The sequence below is a fragment of the Coregonus lavaretus genome (genome assembly GCF_964263955.1).
Source record: "Coregonus lavaretus genome assembly, chromosome: 8".
In the NCBI taxonomy this organism is placed as follows: Eukaryota; Metazoa; Chordata; class Actinopteri; order Salmoniformes; family Salmonidae; genus Coregonus; species Coregonus lavaretus.
The window spans coordinates 1,051,247-1,078,160 of record NC_139995.1 but is presented as its reverse complement, the minus strand read 5'-3'; the positions used below and the strand labels follow the sequence as shown (position 1 = coordinate 1,078,160).

Below are 26,914 nucleotides of genomic sequence, written 5' to 3'. Positions count from 1 at the left end.
ATCCCCAAGTCAAGAATAGACTATAGGAGGCGCACAGTCCTACATAGAGCCATGGCTACATGGAACTCTATTCCACATCAGGTAACTGATGCAAGCAGTAGAATCGGATTTAAAAAACAGATAAAAATACACCTTATGGAACAGCGGGGACTGTGAAGAGACACACACAGACACAGACACACATACACATGATAAGACACTCTACACACACGTACACATGGCTTTTGTATTGTAGATATGTGGTAGTAGGGTAGTGGCCTGAGTGAACACACTAAATGTATTGGGTAAAATGTTATGAAATGCAATGTCATGTAATATTTTAAAAAGTATATAACTGTCTTAATGTTGCTAGACCCCAGGAAGACTAGCAGCAGCTAATGGGGATCCTTAATAAATACAAATACAAAAGACTGGACAACATGCTGCTGAGGCAGGCAGACAATCACAGGTCTAGGTCTAGTTTCAGTCAGATCAAGCGTTAACCGGCGATAGCAGACAGCCGCATAGCAGATGTTTTGGCGTTGTTGGAAGTGGAACTGTGTTGGAACCTTCAAATCGGTGTGCTCTTGCAGTCATTGTCACGAAGCCCCACCTGCCACACTTGTGTTATAAGTTCAAAACGAGAAAGTGAAGGCTATATAGAAATATTTACGCTCAAATTGAAAACTCATTCAACTAAATAATGAGGATTTCTATCATCCTAATGTAGGTGTAGAGTACATCTCACATTCCCGTGTTAGAACTTGTGAACAAGGCTGCATGGAATTTCTCTTAATGCGACTCTGTGCAGACAATAGCAATGTCCACTTTAGGTATAAGGCCAGGACCTGCTTGTGGATTTTACAGCTATAATGCAGTTCCACCTCCTACACCGCCAAAGCGGATCTGATTGAATAGAGCCCCTAGTATTTAGGTTTAGGTTTATTTTATTTGCACCATAGAAAATAAGTGATAAACAACAATACAGATAAAAACAAATAAGTAATAAACGGTATGCAGGTGAGCTTTGAAGCCCAAGGGCACCCAGTAGCTCAGATTGTCACTGGTAATTTCCCCTTTCTTGCATGCTTTTAATTCTGACTCTTTGTGTATTAGGCTATAGGCCTAGTGGAATGTATGTAAGAAGAAATTGAAGTTGTACAAGCTAATTATTGTTATTATATGCCTTATTCTTATAATATTTTGTAATTCCAGTTCAATTTTGATGACAATATCCTGAGATGAATATTGTATATAAGGTTATGGTTATAATAACATGATATAACTTGCACTTTGTTTTCGGGTTTGATTAATATTATATTACTTGTGTATGTCTTTTCCATTTGTAATATGTTCTGGTGCATATACACCGAGTATACAAAACATCTTCCTAATATTTATTTATTAACTTTTATTTAATCAGGGTCTCATTTTCAATGGTGTCCTGAGACCATAAAGTAAAATAAAATAATATATAGCACAATACAATAACAAGTACATTAGAACATCACATCCATCATAAACAAGGTATTAAATCAATATTTCAAAACAATTGCACACTGCGGTGAACTCATTTATCATCAGCGTTTTAAAATGCCCTAGTGGCACCAGGGAATCCAAATGTAACGCATTTTGTAAGTGATTCCAAAAAGGAGCGTGACAACTAAAAGTGGATTTACCTAATTCCGTGGAGACCCGAGGAATCTGAAGAGTTAACCAACCCTTTGTATCTTTATTTATGGGGTCCAAACACAGTAAGGCATTTACGTCATACATAAAACAAAAGATAATACAGTACATCATATAATATTATTACAATACTACATATCTACAATACAAAATGTATAATACCACCATACAACAATATTACAATGTATGTGTGTGTAGAGTGCGTGTGTGTGTGTATTGGGTTTGGTATCTCATTCTTTTATACGTTAGCAACAAAGTTAGGTAAGTTGGAAGCTTGTGTAGTAGGGCTTTGTAAACAAAAAGGGAGTAATGAATTGATCTACAGGACTTTAATGAGGACCAGCCAACCTTTTTATACAGGATGCAGTGGTGAGTATTAAAACTGTCCAGTGATAAAACTAATGGCGCTATGGTAGATGGCATCCAAAGGTTTAACAGTAGTGGCTGCAGCAATCTGGTAAATTGTGTCACCATAATCAAGAACTGACAGGAAAGTCGACTGTACAATCTGCTTCCTGCTATTTAGGGAGAGGCAAGATCTATTTCTAAAAAAGAAGCCCACTTTAAATCTTAGCTTTTTAACTAGCTCATCCTTTTTTCTAAACATGAAGTCTTTGTCCAATCCAGTTGCAGAGATATTTGTAGGTGGGAACCCGATTTGTAGGTGGGAACCCGATCAGAATGTGATGGTCAACGGCATCAAAGGCCTTGGAAAGGTCTATAAATAAGTCAGCACAATGATTTTAAGATCCAAGCAATTTAACACATCATCTAAAACAAGTGTAGCAGCTGAAACTGTGCTATGTCCAGTTCCAAAACCAGATTGGTGCACATTAAGAATAGAGTGAGAAAACCAGCTGAAGCAAAATGGTTATTAAAAGCATCACAAATTTCAATTTTGTCTAGAATGGTACCAGAGGCTGTCAAAACCTGCTGGGGCAATGAGGGGGGGGGGGGGGGGGGGGGGGAGTTTTGTTTAAAATATTTCAACACTTTCCAGAAATTGGCTGGATTACCACCACTCTCTGATACACAATTCAAGAAATATGTAGATTTTGCTTTTTTAACCAGGGATCTATTTTTCAAATGTCTGAAGGACAGCCAATCAGACGTAGAATCAGTCCATCTAGCCTTAGCCCAACCTACATTTATTTCCTGTAATTTCTCAGACAATTAATGCGTAAACCAAGGATTACATCTGTCTTTTACAATGAAGGATCTGAGTCAGTGACAGTTGACAGAACCCACCAGTCACTCAACCCCAGCTCAGACAAAATAAATTGCTCATTAAAATTCAAAAAATGTATCGTTATAATAATGCATGAGCGAGATTTAAGTAGTTTATCATTTCTTATACAGGCAGGGTGCCCAGACCGCAGTGGAGTACGCCCTCAGCCTCCAGCGAATGAAATGAACCGGCGCTCTGCACCCTATTCCGTAGACGAATGCGCCAGGAGGTCCAGACGGAGTTGGCGTGCCGGGAAGACAACCTTTCCTTGGACGCGCTCATCACGATGGCCATCCGTCTGGACAACCTTCTTCAGGAGCGCCGGCACCTCCCTCGCTCTCCGCGGCAGAGAGGCGTTGCCGGTGACAGCTGGGGCTGTGTTCCTATTGTGGCCAGGAGGGGCACCAGACCCAGCCGTGTCCATTGAGTCCCAACCCGAGGTCCACTGGGGCAGAGGGACGGCCCCGTGATCATCCGTCTCCCAGGGTAGGCGTGAGTATTCCTTCATCATCGTTTACCGCCAAACACTTACTGGTTTTCATTTCACTGGCTGGCTGTCCCTCGGGTGTTGTCTCTACAGCTCTACAGGTGTTGTCTCTAGTGGACTCTGGTGCTGAAGGGAATTTCATTGACTAGGCCCTTGCCTCCTGCCTAAACATCACCTCCTCTCCTTTTCCAGTCCAAGCCCTGGATAATCGACCATTGGGATCCGGTACAATCACACACATCACAGCACCACTCACCACTCACCCATGCACCAAGAAATCCTTCACTTCCTCATCATCACTGGACCCGTACATAAAGTCATCCTCGGCCTCCCGTGACTCCAATGTCATAACCCCACCATCTCCTGGTTGAGGATGAAAATCACAGCCTGGGCACCAGAGGACCTGCTTTCCCTTACTCTGTGGTTCCACGTTGGTTCAGAGTCCTGTAGGTGCCCTCCAGCCCATCATTCCGTCCTCCCGTATCGTTGGCCCTGTGTTTTGGGATGTAAATGTGGACATCAGCCAGGCTCTGGAGAGGGAACCCGAACTTGCGACATGCCCTCCTGAGTGCATCTATGTCCCCACGGGGGTAAGGGATAGGCTGTTGACCTGGGCGCACCTAGGTAACACCCGCACCATTCAATCCATCTCCACAAAGTACTGGTGACCCACCTTGGCGCAGGATGACGCCCGCTATTTCAACTCCTGCTCCGTATGTGCCCAAATAAAATCTCCCTGGCACGCTCCAGCAAGGAATCTCCTTCCCCTTCCCATGCCTCAGTGGCCTTGGTCCCATCTGTCCATTTTGTTACTGATCTCCCTCCGTCTGATGGTTTCACAACAATTATGGTTGTTGTGGATAGATTCTCTAAATCCTGCCATTTGATCCCTCTCTCTGGTCTCCTACTGCTCTCCAGGTCGCTGAGGCACTGTTCCAGCAGGTCTTCCGGCACTATGGACTTCCAGAGGACGTTGTCTCTGACCGTGGCCCCCAATTCACGTCGCGGGTATGGAGAGCCTTCATGGAGCAGTTGGGGGCCACGGCCAGGCTCACATCTGGGTACCGGCCTCAGTCCAACAGGCAGATGGAGAGGACCAACCAGGAGCTGGGGAGGTTCCTTAGGAGTCACTGCCAGGACCGGCAGGGGGAGTGGGCCCGGTTCCTTCTCTGGGCGGAGTATGCCCAGAACTCACTTCGTCACTCCTCCACTGGGCTGACTCCCTTCCAGTGTGTCCTGGGACCCCAAGCCAGACCGAAGCTCCTGCGTTGGATGAGTGGTTCTGGCACGCAGAGGAATTTTGGAATGCTGACCATGTGAGGCTCCAGTGCACCGTCTTCCGCCAGAAGGAGCAGGCGGACCGCCACCGCAGTGAGGCCACCGTGTTTCATCATGGTGATCTGGCTCTCCACCTGCCCTTCCGGAAGCTGAGCCCCCGGTTTGTGGGGCCCTTCAAGGTCCTCCGGAGGGTCAACGAGGTAACATATGGTTTACAACTCCCCACCAACTACCTGCTCTCACCCTCTTTTCATGTTTCCCTCCTCAGGCCGGTGGTTCCTTGTCCCCTGGCTGATGCCGTCCCCCGCGACACCCCTCCGCCTCCCCTGGACATTGATGGGACCCCCGCCTATGCCGTCAGGTCCCTAATGGACTCCCGACGTCCTGGGGGTCGGCTTCAGTATCTGGTGGACTGGGAAGGGTACGGTCCAGATGAGAGCTGTTGGGTCCCGGTGGCCGACATCCTGGACCCCAACATAATCCGGGATTTCCATCTCCGCCGTCCGGACCGGCCCGCTCCTCGCCCTCGGGGCCGTACTCCTGGCCGGCGTCGTCCTGCAGCTGGAGCTGGGGGTGGGGGGGTACTCCCCCGCTCCCCCTCTCCAGCGCTCGACGTCGCCGTTCTATAAACCACCGGTCCTGGCACCATCATTACGCACACCTGGACCTCATCACCACCTTGATTACTCTCCCTTTATTTATCCCTCAGTAGCCTCAGTCATCAGGCAGTGTTGGTTTTGGTCACGTTCCGTACGCTTCTCCTGTGTTGTTTATGAGCCTTCTCTCATCATTAAACTCACCTTCTGCACCTGCTTCCTGACTCCAAGCATATATGTTATACAACGGGACAATGGTCACTAAACCCATTGGCAAATGTGACTCGTTTCAGGAAACTAGACGTATGTTGCGCGTCACTACTTCACAGAAGAGCCATTTGAACTTAAACTGTTTTTCTGGTGTAAAACAGTAGGAAGCAGCCTAGTAATGTCCTGTACTGAGCCCCAGGATAGCACAAGATCTTTGCCCAGGAACCAATAATTTTCTCACCATAGAGCTGTTGATTATAATGGCTGGTGAGGTGGCAAAGGAGGTCCGGCAGTTTTTACATCTCGAGCTGGCCAAAACCCATTGTGGCTTACGGAGGAGCCGGTGCGTAAGGCACCCTCGAGGTCCGGTGATCCGAGTCCAAGGCAGAATCCGAGGCAGGATAGTGGACAATGGCGCTGCAACCTCCGAAGCCAGAGAAGCCCAGGCAGCTTCCCTCCATTTGGCCTACGGCGGGTGACATGCTTCCATGGTTGCGCAACAGGAATGGTGACAGTATCATCTACTAAATCCATCAGAAGTGACGGTCCTGCTCCATTTTACAGGGAGTGGGAGACTTATTGGGAAGGTGTCCCTGGAAGGCATTGGCCATTCAGTCAATAAATGTTGACATGGTGGTGATACTCTCAACACATCGGAACGGCGTCCAGCCTGTGAAGTAGAGAAGGTAGGCGGGGGTGCTTCCCCAGTAGATTAAGTTCTTAATCTGTTTGCTAAGAGTAGCCACTTCTTCTCTATAGACCTCTGGGAGTAAACAATTGTTGCATTGGAACTCCGGTTGGTCCACATTGTCCCGGACGAGAGCATAGTAAATACAGCTCCTGCAGCGCACCAAAGATACATGGAACTGGAAATCCTCCATGTAAATAGTTATCTCTGCAACACAGATTATGTTGCTATGTCTCCACATAGCAAGAAAATCAGTGTTGCAGAGATAACTATTTACATTCAGAGTATTGAGATGCAGAACAGCCTCAATTCATTGGGGAATGGACTCTACAAGGTGTCGAAGCGTTCCATAGGGATGCTGGCCCATGTTGACTCCAATGCTTCCCACAGTTGTGTCAAGTTGGCTGGATGTCCTTTGGGTGGTGGACCATTCTTGACACACATGGGAGCGTGAAAAACACAGCAGCTTTGCAGTTCTTGACACAAACCAGTTGTGCCTGGCACGTACTACCATACCCCGTTCAAAGGCACTTAAATATTTTATCTTGCCCATTCACCCTCTGAATGGTACCCATACACAATCCATGTCTTAATTGGCTCAAGGTTTAAAAATCCTTCTTTAACCCGTCTCCTCCCATTCATCTACACTGATTGAAGTGGATTTAACAAGTGACATCAATAAGGGATTATAGCTTTAACCTGGAGTCACCTGGTCTGTCTATGTCATGGGAAGAGCAGATGTTCATAATGTTTTGTACACCTAGTGTATGTGTTTAATATACTATCCACATAAGAAAGTGTCTGATCACAGAACATTCCATAGAATTCTAGAAAAATACCACCGGTCACTAAAACGTCTGTAACTTATTCACAGTAAAAGGTATTACTATGCTGATCGCAGATTATCAATCTGGAAGACTCAATATGCTCTTCATTAGGAAGTTGTGTAAATGGCAGTTGTTTTGGAAAAAAAGCATATAAGCACACATTTGCACAGGTGTTTTTTCTTGACTGATTGCCATTTGATTGATGTGGTGCTATTTATTGCATGTCATATCATTTGAAAGGGCTGTTTTTCAGCTTTCAAAATATGTATAATGTTTTCATATATGGTTTGACACCAGCAAAGCATGCTCATTAACGTACACAGAGGTCATGGTCTCAGTAAATTCAGGAATTCCAAAACTCTCCTACCGATGATGCAAAAATGCCAATATGGCGATTTACAGTTAGTCATAGAATTCGGAATTCGAATAAAAACATTTAAAAAGTAATTTAATAGGATCTCTATAGTTACAGTTAGCTGGTGTTCTAAAGCCTAGTGTTTCCATTCCCCTTTAACAGAGAGATCCTTTCTGCAATACCCTTCATGGTCTAGTAGTGGACCAGAAGATAGCAAATAAGCCTAAACATTCCATATATTAAGAACGGCATGACCCAGGTTATTTCACTGACATAGATTTATTGAAAAAGTACATATTGTAAATAATGTAGTTGATGAATACAAACATTTGTGAATAGTAAACACAAAAATGCAAAAGATTCAAGTCAGTGCAAATAATTCCTCATCAGTAGCTTTGATTGTTCAATATAGGTTTAAGATTGGTCTAATAATAACTAAGTATTTGAAAATTAAAAGTCTTATACAATGGAAATGAGCACTTACATAGATAAAGTCTATCCCAACAGCAAATCTACCACACACAATGTCCTAACACAAATTAAATGGAACTTATGAGAACTAAGTACATTTCTCATAGATGTTTCATTCTCCGTCTGATCCTAATGCACTTGACTGTTCATCCATTTACGATGAGCGTACTGATCTGTCCAGGGAGGGTGTAGATGATGAGGATGAGAAAAACCAGCAGGATTGCCAGGATGAGTAGAGCGATGATGTACTTCTTGTATTTCTTCCAAATGAAGAAGATGAAGGTCTTCATGGGGTTGATAAACCAGTTGAAGGTTGTCTTGGGGCGACTAATAAAAAGGTAGAATGAGGAAAGAGACAAAATGAACAAAAAAGTGAGTAATGTTTCCCAGTTTCAAGGAAATTTAATTTGTATACATTAGGCTATGACATGGTGTGAGCAGTAGGACTCAGGTGTAGTGTTTGCACCGATTTCTCCAGGGGGAATAGAAGATAGGGAAAAAGGTCAAGTAAAAGTAGAAAAAAGGAATAAGGCATTAAAGTAAAGAATACATTAATACATGTTAATGTTTTAGCTTTGTTTTCAGTGTAAACCTAGCAAATTGCACAAAGTGTGCCCTACCGACCAGATTCAATCAAACCTTCTATACTGTAGCAATGTTTAAATGCAGTCTATGACCCCATTTACACCTTGTATTAAAAATGTGAACGGTATGTGCATTTGTATTCGCTTAACAACAAACACATGTTAATGCCAGATCAAATGTGCTCAATGGCCCCAATTACGACCTGAGTTAAGCACGCGTAAATGTAACATTATTCCCTTTTTATGCACTTTTCACTCTATGCGTATTTTGTCCTTGAACTTAAGCTATTCACCCGCTATTCGTTCAGGGTGGAGATCTAAGAAATGAAGGTGTGGTAGAGGTGTCTTCAGATAAGCCGTATTCTGACCTTGACTTAATTTCACCACCGTTACGCACGAGGAAACCATAAATAAGGTTTAGCGAACCTACCGGTTCCAAGTGGAAAAAGCATCTACTAAATGTTTTCCTATATAAATAACAGCATTCTCCATGCACTGTAATTTACAAATGCATAAGAGCTATTGATAAGAGCTAGGTAAATGAATAATCCGTTTGGAGAATGGGGATTGTAAATACACATAGCAATTGTTTTAGATGATTTTTCCTTATGAGCACTGTGAAACCAGCCATATGGAAGCTAACTGAAAATCATAACATGACATGTATTGTGGCTATACAGTGCCTTCGGAAAGTATTCAGACCTCTTCCACATTTTGTTACGTTACAGCCTTATTATAAAATGGATTAAATAAAATAAAAATCTCTGCAGTCTACACACAATACCCCATAATGACAAAGCGAAAACAGGTTTTTAGATTTTTTTTTTAGATTCTGTTTTCATTGATCATCCTTGAGATGTTTCTACAACTTGATTGGAGTCCACCTGTGGTAAATCTAATTGATTGGACATTATTTGGAAAGGCAGACACCTGTCTATATAAGGTCACACAGTTGACAGCGTATATCAGAGCAAAAACCAAGCCATGAGGTCGAAGGAATTGTCCGTAGAGCTCCGAGACAGGATTGTGTCAAGGCACAGATCTGGGGAAGGGTACCAAAGACCAAGAACCCGATGGTCACTCTGATAGAGCTCTACAGTTCCTCTGTGGAGATGGGAGAACCTTCCAGAAGGACAACCATCTCTGCAGCACTCCACCATTAAGGCCTTTATGGTAAAGTGGCCAGACGGAAGCCACTCCTCAGTAAAAGGCACATGACAGCCCAATTGGAGTATGCCAAAAGGCACCTAAAGACTCTCAGACCATGAGAAACAAGATTCTCTGGTCTGATGAAACCAAGATTGAACTCTTTGGCCAAGCGTCACGTCTGGAGGAAACCTGGCTCGATCCCTACGGTGAAGCATGGTGGTGGCCGCATCATGCTGTGGGGATGTTTTTCAGCGGCAGCGACTGGGAGACTAGACAGAATTGAGGCAAAGATGAACAGAGTACAGAGAGATCCTTGATGAAAACCTGCTCCAAAGCACTCACAACCTCAGACTGGGGTGAAGGTTCACCTTCCAACAGGACATTTCTAAAAACCTGTTTTTGCTTCGTCATTATGGGGTATTGTGTGTAGATTGATGACAAAAAAAACACACAATTTAATCAATTTTAGAATAAGGCTGTAACATAACAAAATGTGGAAAAAGTCAAGGGGTCTGAATACTTTCCGAATGCACTGTAGCTGTGCCGGTATTCAGAATTTGTATTGTGTCATAATTTGAATGGATGAAATCTGGACACCCAAGCTATAGGCTTCTGTAGGGCTGAACCTGCCGATTTGATGTATGTTTTAATTATAGTCTACAGTATGCCCGGGCTATACTCCATTTTATTTTACAATTTGTATCATGTTAAATACTAGCCACTATCGGGAGCCACCGTCAGTAATACCGACATATATTTAGAACTGTCACTTTAGTGTTCGTTGTCTTCAATTTGTAGATTACATTTTGCATCATTCCATTCTGTTTACCTTTCCTTCCTCTGTCACGTCTGTGTAAGTTGTTCCTGAGGGTCGCTAGCATTAGTGGATCATATTAGGCTACCGTTGTGCAATAATTCGCCACGACTGGACCGTTGTCATACAGTTCCATGATTAGTGAGAATTAGGGTAGATTTATAGGACTATTGTTCAACCCCTATTGTACACTTTTTTCCATTTCCAATATTTCATGGATTGAACTTGAATGAGACAACTTTCAGGATGAATCAAACCACTGTATTTTTTATTCAGCAATATATTTAGTGCGTAAAGGCTCTCCAAACCATTTTTTTAAATGATTCATACATACTTTCCTAACCCTAAAATGTGCGTAAATAATCTACAAGATCAGAATATTTTTGTTGGCTATTATGCCCGTGTGCAGTGAATTTTTATGTTTGTACAATTGCGTTTCGTGGGCTAAGCCAGGTTTGCAGTGAAGTAGCAGTAGAACCTTAAACGTTTTATGACTTTATTATCAGGTGTGGGTCCGTGTGTAATCTTTTATGCCCCTGTGTGCAGTGAATTTGCATGTTTGTACAATTGCGTTTCATTGGGCTAGGCCCTATTTGCAGTGAATACTAGTAGAACCTTTGATGTTCAGTTCTCCTTAAACGTATACCTCACTGGTGTGTGTAGTGTCACCTTTTAGCACCTTCGTCGGGTCATTGCAGCACTTCTGATTGGGTTACAGAGACTGCAGGAATTGAGTAGGTCGCCTACCATTTCATGCATGCCGTCTTGTGAAATTGTGTAGTTAATAAATATCATTGTTTGCTATATTTGTATTTGCTAAATCTGTATTGAGTTTTGGTGTCCTATCCTTTGATGCTGGACCATACCGGTCAAACAAAGGTGGTGGCAGCATCACTCTACTCTGCTCAATCCAACACTTGCCCAACCTCTTGGGTGGTCTAGCGAGCTTTCTTACAAGATTTTCCCCATCAATTAATTTCATACATTTCATACATTGTGTCTTTGCATTATCCGGTAGGCTATAGGTGATGTTATGTCGGACATTTTGCTACAGGTCTTTTTGAAAGAGTATAGACTTATCTTGTCGCAATAAAAAAAGCTATCAGATTATGAAATGACAGGTGCATTGTGTGAGCTCTCCAGGCTGTGCTTCCAACTCTCCTACTGATTAGGCCTATGTTTTTAGGGACAAGACAGTTATCCTATCTATCCTACCTACAACAACACAATGCAATGAATATTAAAATATTCAACCTGTAGTGATAATTGCGTTGTTTTCTCTATGATACATTGCAATTGCATTCATACACCACCGTGATATATACAGTAAGGCCGACAAGCCATACATCTTCTACAGACCAACTAGCTCTCACAGTCTCACGTCAGAATTAGACGTTCATCCATGTTACTCAAATGTCCAATTTCAAAGTTGTTGCAAACGTCCAATTTTGAAGTGTTTAAGGTTAAGTTTAGGCATGAACTCCGAATTGTTAAGGTAAGGGTTAAGGTTTGGTATAGGCTTAAAACAGAAATCTCAAAAACAACTTTCAATTGCTGGATTCGAACTTGCAAAAGAGGCAAATGCTTACGCCCATCCACCATCCCTGTCCACAACTCCCTAGCAAAACCGAAACCTACTTGAAGGTAACAGCGCTCACTGTTGCCCATTGTGGCTTGTTTCCACATCATCTCCCGACATCCTCAGACACGGATGGACGTCGAATACTGACTTGTATCGCGGGTGACCTGGCTTTTACAGACACTGTTCCAGAAAACAACAGTTGGCGTAAACAGTGGCAGAATACATTCAACCACATAGCCTAGGCTATTTGTGTTCATCACAGTTAAAACCGGAGAGCAACATCTGTTTGGTAAAGTCCCCAAAGCAAATATTGCATGTAACAGTTACATGACTTACACAGCATGATCAAATGCAAGTTCATATAATAATAATAATAATAATCTTGGCCCAAATGTCACTATCGTTTTGCTTAACTTGTAGGCTAATAAAGTCCTCACTAAAATGTTTCTGAAGCAGCAAGATTATTATAATGGGAAATACAACTGCAATGCACTTCAACTTTGACATGTTGCAGGCTAAGTATAGGGAGAAGCCCCCAGATTACTGACGGTAACCCTACATTAAAAAGGCGCACACCTATTGTTTTAGGACCACAGACAGTTACTGTAAGTCATGCAAAAAGTGCTGCCTCTGCTATTTCCGCACCACCAGCTGGGCTGGACACTGCGAACAACGAGCACATTCCCACGAATCACAATATGCAATAAACCTATGCAGAATATATGCCCGCAGTTTAGCACACAATAGGTAAATAGTTATTGCAATATTGTGGCGAAGATGGTAGCAAATATCGGTCAAAGGGATGATGGAAACGAATGAATGAAATTGCACTCCAAAATGACATGTAATGTCGCCAGTGTGCTCTGAAGAAGAAACAATGTAGCCTAACAAAATTGCTCGCAAAAGGGACCAATTTGAAGGGAGAGGCTTTGATAGAAGCGCTGGTACATTACAGCACAGTAGAGTACAGTACAGTAAAGAAAAGTAGAGTATAGTTCAGCACAGTACAGTCCTGTAGAGTAGAGTTCAGTATAGTACACAGTGGAGCACACTAGAGTTGAGTACACTATAATGTACTGTACTATCCTCTACTGTACTCTACTGAACAATACTGTACTGAACTCTACTGTACTGTACTCTACTTTACTGTTCTATGCTGTACTATACTGTACTGTACTCTTCTGAGCTCTACTGTGCTGTATGTTGATGTCCAAACTTGTGAAACATGGACTTCTATGTTTGGTTCAGATTTGGTCCGGTCTGTAACAACCAAATGTGGTCTTGTTTGGTGGCAGAGCTCATTAAAATAAAGCCAGTGTGTAGAATAATACCCAAATATGCAAAGGAGGATAGTGCAGATTTCTGCCTTTGTGTACCTATTTATGACATTCATATCCATAATTCTGCATTTCTGTTTAGTACAGAACAGTGACCCATGATGAAATCATGGCCTGTGGCCATACAAACACGCCAAGCATAGGGTTGCCTTGGAAGATGGAAATGGGAAAATAATGGACCCGGTTTATAATAGCAAAAAGGCATTTCAGGGGTTTGTGGTATATGGCCAATATACCATGGCTAAGGGCTGTATCCAAGCCTTAGCCATCGTTCCTAAGAACACGTCGTGCCTAAGAACTCATCGTGCCTAAGAACAGCCCTTAGCCGTGGTATATTGGCCATATACCACACCCCCTCTGGCCTTATTGCTTAAATATACCACATCCCCTATGACCATGAAAGCTTTTTGCACAATTATGTTGATTGAATAGCATTATTTTAGTCCCTTACTTTGGTTTTTCAAGTGGCTCAGGTTCCTTGCGGGCTTTTCCCACAGGAGCCAGCTCTGCCTCCTCGAGGGTCACCAACTGGAACTCTGCCTCCACTTTTCCCTAAACAACAAAGAAAATACAAAGAGGAATCATATAGGGCCCTGTGTCTTGCACAATCATATGTGACATGCCTGGACTTTAACCTTATTACCCTATTTAAGGTTTTTCATCAAATAATCCCCTTTTCATTTCATGCCAGATGGTCCAGCAACATCCTCAGACAATTGCTTTCATTTTTTGTGTAATTCTAATTTCTGGATAAGGCTTAAAATACAGGATACAATCTTGCTATGTCACATGACTGCACACAACACAGGGCCCTAATCACAACACACATCCAGAAAGGTTATATTTAAGCCCTACACGTATCACTACCACCAATTCCAAACTATGTCCAGGCTCGACCGAAGCTGCTGGAAGTCATTAACCTCTAGCTATTTGATTTGGAATTTTAGGACCGCTTTAGGTATAAAAATATATTTATTTATATTGAATTTGGCCTTTACTACACAGAACAAAAATATTTACATTTACATTTACATTTTAAACGCAACATGTAAAATGTTGGTCCCATGTTTCATGAGCTGAAATAAAAGATCCCAGAAATTTTCCATACACACATAAAGCTTATTTCTCTTAACTTTTGTGCACACATTTGTTTACAACCCTGTTAGTGAGCGTTTCTCCTTTGCCAAGATAATCAAGAAGCTGATTAAACTGACGGATTTTGATGGGGATTCTTTTATTATGTTTCTTAGATTGACGCACGGATGCGTCAATAGACTCTTAAGGATAACTGCCCTGCACTTTAAAAGTGTCTGGAACTTTGAAAGTGGAAGGTAATGTATAAAATACCTAACTTCCATGGAGTTTGGGCTAACTAGGATCCTCCCCATAACCTCAGCTATTACTCTGTGACCCACACCAGGATTTACTCCTGCCCAGCCATAATAACCCTCCAGGTTAGTTATAATCTCATAATGCATTACCATAAGGAGATAAGTGCTCCCACTGCTGTCTACAAACTGAAGGTCCTCCGGCTTCATCTTGCTGTGCTTGCTCTTTTTCTTCTTGTTCTTCTTGTTCTTCTTTGCCTCTTCAGCCTCCTTCTCCTCCCTCTCAATGTCCTCCTGACTCTTGAGCTTGATGAGGGGCCACCATCCTTTCATCCTCTTGCTACGGAAGATCGAGAAGCGGGGGCTGGCCTTGTCCTTGGCCATCTGTATGCTGCACTGCCCTGAGGTCTTGGCCGCCCGCACCATGTCGTTCAGACGCAGCTCAATGGAGCCTGGGAGAGAGAGGTGACAGAGGGGAGGGAGCAACCTTTAGCAGGTGAAGAGTATCACGCTAAGAAAAAGTTTTCCTGCCATTTTAATATCTATCCCAAAAGGAGTCGACATCACAGCAACCAACAGTATTTTTTCGCAAGTTTTTTTAGTAGTGACGTGAATGAATGGAAACCAATAGGATGCTAACATTAAATGTCTAACAGGGTACAGTTTGTAATCGCAGCCTTGCGCTTCTGTCAGTGCCAGGTGTGTGAGATCGCAATTATGAGTGTGGCCTTCATTATAAAAATAGGTGTTTGTTCATTCAGCAGATCTCATTGCTGTGAGAAGGTTGGCATGCACAGGGAACACAGGAGGGGTGGTCAATTGAGTATGTTTACAGGCACACTAGTAATTCGATATTAAACTGATTATGGCATTAGTCATGTAAACACCTTACTTTGCTTATCTTAATCGGTGTAATGTCATAATTGAAGTAAGCATACACCAATTAAAACCTGGTTTTCTGAGCAATCTTTCAAATTATTAGGTCATGTAAATAGCTTAATCGGAGTTCCAGTAGTGTATTTGATCTGCGCATGTGCTAGCACCAGCAGCGCAAGCCTCCCTCTTATGCATGATTGAAGTGTGTTTGGAGAAAGTATGCATTTTAGAAATAGTTTTCACATACAAACGTTATATTTATATGTTTGAGTAAAGGCAGTGTGTCTATGTACAGTGGGGAAAAAAAGTATTTAGTCAGCCACCAATTGTGCATGTTCTCCCACTTAAAAAGATGAGAGGCCTGTAATTTTCATCATAGGTACACGTCAACTATGACAGACAAAATGAGATTTTTTTTCTCCAGAAAATCACATTGTAGGATTTTTTATGAATTTATTTGCAAATTATGGTGGAAAATAAGTATTTGGTCAATAACAAAAGTTTCTCAATACTTTGTTATATACCCTTTGTTGGCAATGACACAGGTCAAACGTTTTCTGTAAGTCTTCACAAGGTTTTCACACACTGTTGCTGGTATTTTGGCCCATTCCTCCATGCAGATCTCCTCTAGAGCAGTGATGTGTTGGGGCTGTCGCTGGGCAACACGGACTTTCAACTCCCTCTAAAGATTTTCTATGGTGTTGAGACCTGGAGACTGGCTAGGCCACTCCAGGACCTTGAAATGCTTCTTACGAAGCCACTCCTTCGTTGCCCGGGCGGTGTGTTTGGGATCATTGTCATGCTGAAAGACCCAGCCACGTTTCATCTTCAATGCCCTTGCTGATGGAAGGAGGTTTTCACTCAAAATCTCACGATACATGGCCCCATTCATTCTTTCCTTTACACGGATCAGTCATCCTGGTCCCTTTGCAGAAAAACAGCCCCAAAGCATGATGTTTCCACCCCCATGCTTCACAGTAGGTATGGTGTTCTTTGGATGCAACTCAGCATTCTTTGTCCTCCAAACACGACGAGTTGAGTTTTTACCAAAAAGTTCTATTTTGGTTTCATCTGACCATTTGACATTCTCCCAATCCTCTTCTGGATCATCCAAATGCACTCTAGCAAACTTCAGACGGGCCTGGACATGTACTGGCTTAAGCAGGGGGACACGTCTGGCACTGCAGGATTTGAGTCCCTGGCGGCGTAGTGTGTTACTGATGGTAGGCTTTGTTACTTTGGTCCCAGCTCTCTGCAGGTCATTCACTAGGTCCCCCCGTGTGGTTCTGGGATTTTTGCTCACCGTTCTTGTGATCATTTTGACCCCACGGGGTGAGATCTTGCGTGGAGCCCCAGATCGAGGGAGATTATCAGTGGTCTTGTATGTCTTCCATTTCCTAATAATTGCTCCCACAGTTGATTTCTTCAAACCAAGCTGCTTACCTATTGCAGATTCAGTCTTCCCAGCCTGGTGCAGGTCTACAATTTTGTTTCTGGTGTCCTTTGACAGCTCTTTGGTCTTGGCCATAGTGGAGTTTGGAGTGTGACTGTTTGAGGTTGTGGACAGGTGTCTTTTATACTGATAACAAGTTCAAACAGGTGCCATTAATACAGGTAACGAGTGGAGGACAGAGGAGCCTCTTAAAGAAGAAGTTACAGGTCTGTGAGAGCCAGAAATCTTGCTTGTTTGTAGGTGACCAAATACTTATTTTCCACCATAATTTGCAAATAAATTCATTAAAAATCCTACAATGTGATTTTCTGGAAAACAAAATCTCAATTTGTCTGTCATAGTTGACGTGTACCTATGATGAAAATTACAGGCCTCTCTCATCTTTTTAAGTGGGAGAACTTGCACAATTGGTGGCTGACTAAATACTTTTTTCCCCCACTGTATGTGGATGACTCAACACGATACACGTCAGTTACTACAGCGAGTGAATTCACTGCAACACCTAACAAAGAGCTGCAGTCAGTTTCAGAATGGGTGGCAAGAAATAAGTTAGTCCTAAATATTTCAAAAACTAAAAGCATTGTATTTGGGACAAATCATTCACTAAACCCTAAACCTCAACTAAATCTTGTAATGAATAATGTGGAAATTGAGCAAGTTGAGGTGACTAAACTGCTTGGAGTAACCCTGGATTGTAAACTGTCATGGTCAAAACATATTGATGCAACAGTTACTAAGATGGGGAGAAGTCTGTCCATAATAACGCGCTGCTCTGCCTTCTTAACAACACTATCAACAAGTTAGGTCCTACAGGCCGTAGTTTTGCACACCTGTACTACTGTCCAGTCGTGTGGTCAGGTGCCACAAAGATGGACTTAGGAAAAATTGCAGCACGGCTGGCCCTTAAATGTACACGGAGAGCTAACATTAATGTCAATCTCTCATGGCTCAAAGTAGAGGAGATTGACTTCATCACTACTTATTTTTAAAGAAGTATTGACATGCTGAATGCAACGAGCTGTCTGTTTAAACTACTAGCACACAGCTCGGACACCCATGCATACCCCACAAGACATGCCACCAGTGGTCTCTTCACAATGCCCAAGTCCAGAACAGAGTATGGGAAACGCACTGTACTACATAGAGCCATGACTACATGGAACTCTATTCCACATCAAGTAACTGATGCAAGCAGTAGAATCAGATTTAAAAAACTGATGAAAATACACCTTATGGAACAGCGGGGACTGTGAAGAGACACACACACAGGCACAGACACACACATACACATGCTAACACACACACTCTACACACAGAGATTTTGTATTGTAGATATGTGGTAGTAGAGTAGTGGCCTGAGTGCACACACTTAATGTGTTGTGAAAAGTGTTATGAAATGTAATGTCATGTAATATTTGTAATTGTATATAACTGCCTTAATGTTGCTGGACCCCAGGAAGAGTATCCTTAATAAATACAAATGTCCGAACTCAGAATCAACTAGGCTTCACAGCTTGGTGGAACGTTTATTTTGTTATTCTGCATTTATCAAAGTCCCATCAGGTAGCCTGATTTCAGTTGTGTCCATGTAAACAGGATTATTAGAAAATTCATTCGTCTTACAAAGCATGTAAACAATGAAATATAACTATTATATTAATCTGACTATTCACAATAATTGTAATATTGTGTGCATGTGTATCAAGTTAATTATGGTGATAGAGTAATTGTACGTGTGACAGCTCTGAAGATGTAGTTATTTATACTTATATGCGGAGCACTCCGATGTTAATTATTGATGTGTGAAACTACGAATTTATTGAATACAAAGCTGATCCTAAAACTATTAATTGCTGCTGCAGAAAATAAAATGACTTCTATTGCAATCTCGTTGTGTGCTTGTTATTTCCATGTTCTACCCCTGTTGGAAAAGAACCTGTGTGGTTTATAGTATTTCAGATCTTAACGTAATTATCAAAGGACCGATCACCTCTCCAAAAAGGTGACGTACCGGCTACAACTTTCAACTGGTCCCATTATGCTAACATGACAAACTATGGTAATTAAATACATTAGTCGATTGCTGTGATAAATCGTTTGTGGTGTCCTTCTGAGGTAAGAAGATGGTTAAGATGCCAGGAAACTGTCACTTTAAAGTAATTTTTTTGTATGACTATTTATGAATTTCTGCTTGGACAGTATGAATATAGACCAATGTTTATCATGCCAACACTCGCTCATGCCAACACTCACGACTAAGATCTGAACCTGTAGCAGCCTTTTCCTTCATTTCTCTATTAGTATATGTTTACTTGTAGGGATATACAGTGTTGAATTCTACTAAACAATCTAGAAACAAATCATTATATATTATGAAAAACATACACTAGATAAAGGATTGTGTTTGATTTTGTTTTGTCAACAGCACCATTAACTCTTCATATTTGCATTTGTTCTACTTCATTAGAAGTGGAAAATACTTGATTAAGTCTTCATGAAAAGACCTGGGCCAGTAAATACTTTAAGTGGATACGTTGGCGCCTGGGCCAGTAAATACTTTAAGTGGATACGTTGGTGCCTGGGCCAATTAATAATTTAAACTGGATACATTGGTGCCTCTCGGGCAAATCAAAATGTTGATCGAGGACTTCTTTTTTGAGAAATGTTTTTCTTGAGTGCGTCTGTATTTTTGTTTTTTCCTGTATTTTGTAAAAGGTGTAAAATTGTAAAATGCTCCCTTGTGAAAAAGACCTTGGTCTCAATGGGACTCCCTGTTGAAATAAAGGTTTTAAAAAATCTATACAAAAATGAAGTGCTAATTTATAGTTTTTGTTTACTAGTAGTTGTTACGTTCATCAGTAGTTCTGGTATTGTTTTCTTAGCCAATCTGAGCTGAGAACCTATAAGAGGAAAAAACTAAAAATCTAAATAATTTAATACTTACAATCATTCTATACTATACTTAGATACAATAATATATGCCATTTAGCAGGCACTTTTACCCAAAGCGACTTACAGCCATGCCTGCATAAATTATACGTATGGTTGGCCCCAGCGTAATCAAACCCACGACACTTGGCGTAGCAAGCGCCATGCTCTACCGACTGAGCCACACAGGACAACAGAACCACAAAGATACAAACTCATCGTGACCTCTCACCCAGGAAGTCGTTTGCAGCGATGAGGTCATAGTCCCAGACCTGAAGCACAAGAACAGCAGGCTGGCGGAACTCAGATTCCTCCAGAGAGAAGATTGACTCCTTTTTCGTATAGGTGATCTCTTTCTCTGTGGGGAGGTAGTTGAACCGGAAGACAAAACGCCAGTTGAAGTTCCCCTCCCCAGTCAAGGAGTTGAAGTGGACATCAGTCTCCTGTTTGTTCCCATCTAAGCCTTTAATCCAGCTGTGTTCAGAGTGACAAACAATTCAACGTCAATTCACACAACATCTGTCTACAAATAATCTTTATATATCATCCATATAATCAGAATCCAGTTACTGTACATCTGAGAGGCACATCTGGTAAGCACAACTCAAACGGCCCCATTGTTACATCTGGCATTTCATCACCGAATTGACTTACAAAAGAATTCATCCATTTGGTTTACCAGGTTGTTCTGTGTGTGTGTGTGTGTGTGTGTGTGTGTGTGGTTTTTACTGACCCTTTCATGTATATATCACTGGATGGATTTCCAGTGAAGGGGTTGACATCATCCAGGACAACATCATCAGTATTCCATATGATCACGCGCAACTCATAGCTTTAGTGAGAGAGAAAAGCGAATGTTGCGGCGTTATCTTTAGGATGTGGATCCTAGTATGTAGTAGTATGACATGGTGCCTCACGGACACTGTAAAATGTATCTTTGAACACTCAAAGATACATTTTGGATCAGTCTGGATTACCTTATAGGCAGCCGGGGTTTGATATCGATAGGTGGAGGTGCTGGTACGTCCATAGGAAACATATCGATCCACATGTGAGCGTAGCCCTGAAAGCACCGGGCACAGAGCAGGACTAGTGAAAGAAAATGCTTCCTAAACCAAAGTGTTCCGGGGTAATCCCTGGAACACCAACATCTCCATGTCTAAAATGTGTGGTTACATTAAACACAAATCAGGTCATCCACTAACACTTGTCCAGGCCGTCAAGGGCAGCTTTTGTAGCCCTTTCCTGCAGCCAAATGACCTAGTGGCCTCATGGGTGGAATTGTATTAATCTTTTTCATATACATACATAATTAATAAACATTTTTACAAATGTAACGCTGAAAATCCAGTGTTTCTATGTCAAACTGTTTCGTTATATTTCAGTCTTCTGTGATGTATATTAAGTGTAATATTGGGATGCAAACTCAAAATTCAATACATTTCAACTCCATATCTGATTAGTACAGGTGTCATTTTTTAATCCAATAACCATGTGTGTGAGGTGTATACTTTTGTTTCAAAGTAGATGTGTTTAAGACTACCAAGAAACACTCTGTGTGACCCTGATTTAGCCCACTGCAGGAAAAGGTTCATGCCTCCCGGGCACCCTGAAGCACTGAGTGTGACGCCCCATAGAGGAATTTTGTTTTGGGACTGGATTCACCCTTAATATACATTTATAACAAATGCAAGACCACTCACCCATCACTCTGATCTATCCGATATGGTGAAGTGGCCCTCCCTTCCTACGAGAAGGACTACTGCCTACTTATCTGTGCTCCTTAATAATAAGGTCATCACAAACGTATAGTCTCTGTTCTCAGCTACTACTATCTTTCACTGTTCCTAAGGCCAAGACTAAATATGTGAAAAATATTATTTTCCTATATTGCTCCTTGGTCTTGGAACGATCTTCAAAATACTTTAAAACTGGAGGAGAGGGTATCGCTTGCTGAATTTAAAGCTCTGATAGAAGAAAATGTTGTTGACCATATATTGTATTGTGCTCTTGTGTTATGTACACACTGACTACTTCCTGCTGACCTCTTGCCAGGTCTCCCTCGCAAAAGAGGTTTCTAACCTCAAGGGTTTTTCCTGGTTAAATAAAGGTTAAATAAATACAATGTTGCTAGAGTGCTGACAAACTTTTCTGTCCGAGCACTGGGGTGTCATTTCTCAAAAATCCTAAATAAACAACTTTTGAGCACTTTGTAACCGCCTCCTTGATCTGGTCACGTGACATGTGGCTTATCAAGGAGCAGAGGTGAAGAGGCGAAGCAAGGCAGCCGTATACAGAGTTCTTAAAAGTAGTTTATTTCAGTCACACAATTCCCAGACAAGGCTTATTTGCATTGCAATTTTCACTTTACGTGGGAGGAAAGCACACTAGCACTTTGTTTAAAGATTATGTATTTGAATACATGTCTGACATGCTTTTAAAGCCTTGTTTTCACTGCAGGCCTTAATGCTCAAATCAGTTTTGTTTTTAAAATCCATTTTAGAATACTGACTGTCCTAACAGTAAGTTACAAGTGACCAAATCGGATGTGTGTGTGTTCAGACTGTAGTAATTTGCAGACGTGGCTACGCTACATGTCATGGTAATGGCGGTGTGTGTGCAGTGGTGTAGACTGATTGGTGGTGGTGCTCGTGCTTCTTCTCACTCAGAAGTTGTTGTGTAGCAAGCTAAGGTGACAACAATGCCTGCCATGGAAGTTGTTCTAAATCATAGTGTAAAGGCCTTTGCAGACTGTACGATTTTATGTCACAATTTTGCCGCCCCAACCAAGATGTCCACGTTGTGGGCAAATTCTTAGGTCGTAACGTCTTGGCTCGTTCAGTGTGACAGGGTCTAGGTCTGCCGATGAAGTACCGCTACGTGTCCGATTTGTTTTGCCTTGATCCTGTCGTGTGGCTGGTGTTACGAGCCGATCCCGGTGACTGACCAATAGGAACACGGCCGGCACTGAGTATGCGCACAATAATATGATTATTAGGAATAGTCCGATTAATATAATAGTTTGATTTAAATGTTTAGCTAACATGCTGTGCAAGAAGAACGCTTTCCCTAACAATCTTGTTTACATGACACATCTGAAATCAGGCTCCCTGATGGGATTTTGATGAATGCACAAAATCGGCACTCAAAATAAACATTCTACCACAGCGACCATGTTATTTTGGGGAAGCCTGTTTGAATCTGAGATCAGACATATATAAAGTTTGTATGTGAAAACTATTTCTAAGATGCATACTTTAAGTTTTGCATAAGCATAGAGTGAGGCTTGCGCTGCTGGGACATGTGCAGATCAAATACACTGCCACAGTTGACGTAGCCTACGTTGGCTGACGTAGCCTTGCAAACCAATTGCAGGATGTGACGACATAACTGAAGTAAACCGTACAATCTGAAGTAAACCGTACAATCTGGCCAGGTTGATACAGTGAGGAAAAAAAGTATTTAGTCAGCCACCAATTGTGCAAGTTCTCCCACTTAAAAAGATGAGAGAGGCCTGTAATTTTCATCATAGGTACACGTCAACTATGACAGACAAAATGAGGAAAAAAATCCAGAAAATCACATTGTAGGATTTTTATGAATTTATTTGCAAATTATGGTGGAAAATAAGTATTTGGTCAATAACAAAAGTTTCTCAATACTTTGTTATATACCCTTTGTTGGCAATGACACAGGTCAAACGTTTTCTGTAAGTCTTCACAAGGTTTTCACACACTGTTGCTGGTATTTTGGCCCATTCCTCCATGCAGATCTCCTCTAGAGCAGTGATGTTTTGGGGCTGTCGCTGGGCAACACGGACTTTCAACTCCCTCCAAAGATTTTCTATGGTGTTGAGATCTGGAGACTGGCTAGGCCACTCCAGGACCTTGAAATGCTTCTTACGAAGCCACTCCTTCGTTGCCCGGGCAGTGTGTTTGGGATCAGTGTCATGCTGAAAGACCCAGCCACGTTTCATCTTCAATGCCCTTGCTGATGGAAGGAGGTTTTCACTCAAAATCTCACGATACATGGCCCCATTCATTCTTTCCTTTACACGGATCAGTCGTCCTGGTCCCTTTGCAGAAAAACAGCCCAAAAGCATGATGTTTCCACCCCCATGCTTCACAGTAGGTATGGTGTTCTTTGGATGCAACTCAGCATTCTTTGTCCTCCAAACACGACGAGTTGAGTTTTTACCAAAAAGTTATATTTTGGTTTCATCTGACCATATGACATTCTCCCAATCCTCTTCTGGATCATCCAAATGCACTCTAGCAAACTTCAGACGGGCCTGGACATGTACTGGCTTAAGCAGGGGGACACGCCTGGCACTGCAGGATTTGAGTCCGTGGCGGCGTAGTGTGTTACTGATGGTAGGCTTTGTTACTTTGGTCCCAGCTCTCTGCAGGTCATTCACTAGGTCCCCCCGTGTGGTTCTGGGATTTTTGCTCACCGTTCTTGTGATCATTTTGACCCCACGGGGTGAGATCTTGCGTGGAGCCCCAGATCGAGGGAGATTATCAGTGGTCTTGTATGTCTTCCATTTCCTAATAATTGCTCCCACAGTTGATTTCTTCAAACCAAGCTGCTTCCCTATTGCAGATTCAGTCTTCCCAGCCTGGTGCAGGTCTACAATTTTGTTTCTGGTGTCCTTTGACAGCTCTTTGGTCTTGGCCATAGTGGAGTTTGGAGTGTGACTGTTTGAGGTTGTGGACAGGTGTCTTTTATACTGATAACAAGTTCAAACAGGTGCCATTAATACAGGTAACGAGTGGAGGAAAGAGGAGCCTCTTAAAGAAGAAGTTACAGGTCTGTGAGAGCCAGAAATCTTGCTTGTTTGTAGGTGACCAAATACTTATTTTCCACCATAATTTGCAAATAAATTCATAAAAAATCCTACAATGTGATTTTCTGGAGAAAAAAATTCTCAATTTGTCTGTCATAGTTGACGTGTGCCTATGATGAAAATTACAGGCCTCTCTCATCTTTTTAAGTGGGAGAACTTGCACAATTGGTGGCTGACTAAATACATTTTCCCCCCACTGTAGCAAGATATTTATTTGGTAACATTGCACAGTGTGACGTGATATTCGTAAAATACTGAATCCGACATACAGTCTGCAAAGGCCTTAAAATCACTTTTAAAGCTAGCTGTTTAGCATGCTAGAACATTCACTAATTTGTTTGTAAACAATTAACAAGCTAGTTAGCTACCACATGTTCTTGTCAAACTGTCAACAGAGTGACAAGATACAGTGAGGGAAAAAAGTATTTGATCCCCTGCTGATTTTGTACGTTTGCCCACTGACAAAGGAATGATCAGTCTATAATTTTAATGGTAGGTTTATTTGAACAGTGAGAAACAGAATAACAACAACAAAAAATCCAGAAAAACGCATGTAAAAAATGTTATAAATTGATTTGCATTTTAATGAGGAAAATAAGTATTTGACCCCCTCTCAATCAGAAAGATTTCTGGCTCCCAAGTGTCTTTTATACAGGTAACGAGCTGAGATTAGGAGCACACTCTTAAAGGGAGTGCTCCTAATCTCAACTTGTTACCTGTATAAAAGACACCTGTCCACAGAAGCAATCAATCAATCAGATTCCAAACTCTCCACCATGGCCAAGACCAAAGAGCTCTCCAAGGATGTCAGGGACAAGATTGTAGACCTACACAAGGCTGGAATGGGCTACAAGACCATCGCCAAGCAGCTTGGTGAGAAAGTGACAACAGTTGGTGCGATTATTCACAAATGGAAGAAACACAAAATAACTGTCAATCTCCCTCGGCCTGGGGCTCCATGCAAGATCTCACCTCGTGGAGTTGCAATGATCATGAGATCGGTGAGGAATCAGCCCAGAACTACACGGGAGGATCTTGTCAATGATCTCAAGGCAGCTGGGACCATAGTCACCAAGAAAACAATTGGTAACACACTACGCCGTGAAGGACTGAAATCCTGCAGCGCCCGCAAGGTCCCCCTGCTCAAGAAAGCACATATACATGCCCGTCTGAAGTTTGCCAATGAACATCTGAATGATTCAGAGGAGAACTGGGTGAAAGTGTTGTGGTCAGATGAGACCAAAATTGAGCTCTTTGGCATCAACTCAACTAGCCGTGTTTGGAGGAGGAGGAATGCTGCCTATGACCCCAAGAACACCATCCCCACCGTCAAACATGGAGGTGGAAACATTATGCTTTGGGGGTGTTTTTCTGCTAAGGGGACAGGACAACTTCACCGTATCAAAGGGACGATGGACGGGGCCATGTATCGTCAAATCTTGGGTGAGAACCTCCTTCCCTCAGCCAGGGCATTGAAAATGGGTCGTGGATGGGTATTCCAGCATGACAATGACCCAAAACATACGGCCAAGGCAACAAAGGAGTGGCTCAAGAAGAAGCACATTAAGGTCCTGGAGTGGCCTAGCCAACACAACGAACCTACCAGGTACAACCCTAAATCCGTAAACATGGGTACCCTCATAGATATCATCCTGACTAACTTACCCTCTAAATACACCTCCGCTGTCTTCAACCAGGATCTCAGCGATCACTGCCTTATTGCCTGCGTCCGTAACGGGTCCGCGGTCAAACGACCACCCCTCATTACTGTCAAACGCTCCCTAAAACACTTTAGCGAGCAGGCCTTCCTAATTGACCTGGCCCAGGTATCCTGGATGGATATAGATCTCATTCCGTCAGTAGAGGATGCCTGGTTGTTCTTTAAAAGTAATTTCCTCTCAATCTTAAATAAATATGCCCCATTCAAAAAATACAGAACTAAGAACAGATATAGCCCCTGGTTCTCCTCAGACTTGACTGCCCTTGACCAGCACAAAAACATCCTGTGGCGTACTGCATTAGCATCAAATAGCCCCCGCGATATGCAACTTTTCAGGGAAGTTAGGAACCAATATACACAAGCAGTTAGGAAAGCAAAGGCTAACTTTTTCAAACAGAAATTTGCATCCTGTAGCACTAACTCCAAAAAGTTTTGGGACACTGTAAAGTCCATGGAGAATAAGAGCACCTCCTCCCAGCTGCCCACTGC

The 26,914-nt window shown here is 42.3% G+C and overlaps 1 protein-coding gene across 1 annotated transcript in view; it reads right to left on the bottom strand.

Annotated features, from left to right (window-relative positions):
- Positions 1 to 7,603: 7,603 nt before the first annotated feature.
- The window catches only part of fer1l4 (fer-1 like family member 4), a 91,239-nt gene continuing 71,928 nt past the window's right edge, over positions 7,604 to 26,914 (bottom strand). The window contains exons 41-46 of the mRNA XM_084167759.1: positions 20,837 to 20,922; positions 20,593 to 20,691; positions 20,092 to 20,333; positions 14,756 to 15,054; positions 13,726 to 13,826; positions 7,604 to 8,135 (exon numbers count right to left, since the gene is read on the bottom strand). Coding sequence (XP_084023885.1) covers positions 7,955 to 8,135; positions 13,726 to 13,826; positions 14,756 to 15,054; positions 20,092 to 20,333; positions 20,593 to 20,691; positions 20,837 to 20,922 — 1,008 coding nt within the window. The 3' untranslated portion in view covers positions 7,604 to 7,954. The remainder of the gene's footprint in view (positions 8,136 to 13,725; positions 13,827 to 14,755; positions 15,055 to 20,091; positions 20,334 to 20,592; positions 20,692 to 20,836; positions 20,923 to 26,914) is intronic.